The 1,544-nt window shown below is 60.4% G+C and overlaps 1 protein-coding gene across 1 annotated transcript in view; it reads right to left on the bottom strand.

Annotated features, from left to right (window-relative positions):
- Positions 1-359: 359 nt before the first annotated feature.
- Positions 360-1,544, bottom strand: part of NOB1 (NIN1/RPN12 binding protein 1 homolog (S. cerevisiae)) — a gene marked incomplete at its 5' end in the record, with an annotated part of 1,703 nt that continues 518 nt past the window's right edge. Inside the window, 3 exons of the mRNA XM_009696010.1 lie at positions 360-629; positions 886-1,030; positions 1,172-1,269. Coding sequence (XP_009694312.1) covers positions 360-629; positions 886-1,030; positions 1,172-1,269 — 513 coding nt within the window. The remainder of the gene's footprint in view (positions 630-885; positions 1,031-1,171; positions 1,270-1,544) is intronic.

The following is a 1,544-nucleotide window of genomic DNA, read 5'->3' on the forward strand; positions in this document are numbered from 1 at the left end:
ACTGAGCCATGGTGCTGCGGGTTTTTGTGTTTATTAATTAGCAACACAGCCATTGCCTGGAGCGTCCTGGGGGCTGAGCAGGACTGCACCTTGCCTGGCTCCCCCCAGTTCTGGCAGGCCATCCCAGGTCAGAGCCCCCCCAAACCCAACAGCTGTCACCCCCGGTCATGGCTGCTCTTCAGGCACCAGAGAAGCGTGGAAGGAAAGGCCCAGCCCCTGCCCAGGGTGGCTGCCTTCAGAAGGGTGCTGGGAGAGGCCTCGCCCTCCCAGAGCCATCAGGCTTTGGGCAGCAACATGCAACGCCCGGGCAGATGGTCCTTCCCTCCCAGCACCGGCGGCAGAGCGCCCCGTCCCGCCCTTCACCTCCTCTTCACAAACTTCTTCGTCACGGCGTTGGGGTTCAGGCGTCTCCTGCCAGCGCCCAGGGCCGCGTCCCGGATTTGCAGATTGGCTGCGCGGCTGTAGACGTCGTTTTCCGCAAATGGGGAGACCCCGGCGATGTAGTCAGGGTCGAAGACGTTAGTCTTCTGCCTGGCCTTGCGGGACAGCCGCTGCTGTGGGAAGGGCTGGTCTTCCACCAGGTGAGGGTTGTTCGCATGCTTCCCTCCTTGTGGGGCCGGCAGCGGGTACTGCCGAGAGAAAAGCAATCGTTACACTCGTTTCAGGGGCAACTCTTGCTCAAAGGGCCTTGAAGATCACTGCAGGCCTCTAAAGAAGAGCTGAGCAAATGAAGCTCGAAAGCTCTGGGGTCAAGTGGAAGATCTGGAGGATGATCATGGATTCGCTTTGATTCCCACCTGCCCACGGTTCCCTCCAATGCAGTGGCCACAGGCCAGGCTCTTGTCCCACCAGCAGCCGCCCAGCACACGATGTGCAGCTACTCACCCTGAGCCCTCGGGGGTTAAGCACCTTGGGGTTGCGGGAGAAATGCATGTGGAGGCTCCCGTCATCGCTGACACTCACTGCGACCTTCTTCAGGGTCTTGTTACCGCAGTGGGGACAGAAAACCTTGGTCATGTCTGAAGTGGTCCTGCAAGACAGGGACAGAAGGGTTTACTGCTCCCTGGGCTGTGGAATACAGGCTTAGCGCACGAGCAGGATCATCCGCCCGGCCCCAGCGAGCACCGCACGCCTGTGCAGAGGGCAGAGTGCTCTGTGCACACGCACTCACTTGAAGCAGCCGTGGCATCGCAGGATATAGCTCCTGGCCTGGCGGATCAGCATGCCGTTCACTGCCAGCACGTGGAGGCCCATCTGCAGCAACACGTTCTGCAACAAGGTGGGAGAAACCGGGATGTCGTGAGCTGGGCCTGCCAAGAGCTTTAACCAGAGTTTGCCAGCCCAGGCAGCGAGAGAGGCCGACAGAAGCGACGCCAATGGGCTTTGCAGAGGCCTCTGCAACGGACAGACCTGGCTGTTTTTAAAATAAAAGGAGCTGTCACAAAGCTGGTCTCATCCTGTCCAGGGGACTCAGCAACGCGCTCCTCTGTCTTGGTGTGCTGGCTGAGAATCTGCCCTCAGCCCACCCTGCCAGCCCCCGTGCT

Source organism: Cariama cristata, unplaced genomic scaffold (assembly GCF_000690535.1).
Source record: "Cariama cristata isolate BGI_N322 unplaced genomic scaffold, ASM69053v1 scaffold3490, whole genome shotgun sequence".
Lineage (NCBI taxonomy): Eukaryota > Metazoa > Chordata > Aves > Cariamiformes > Cariamidae > Cariama > Cariama cristata.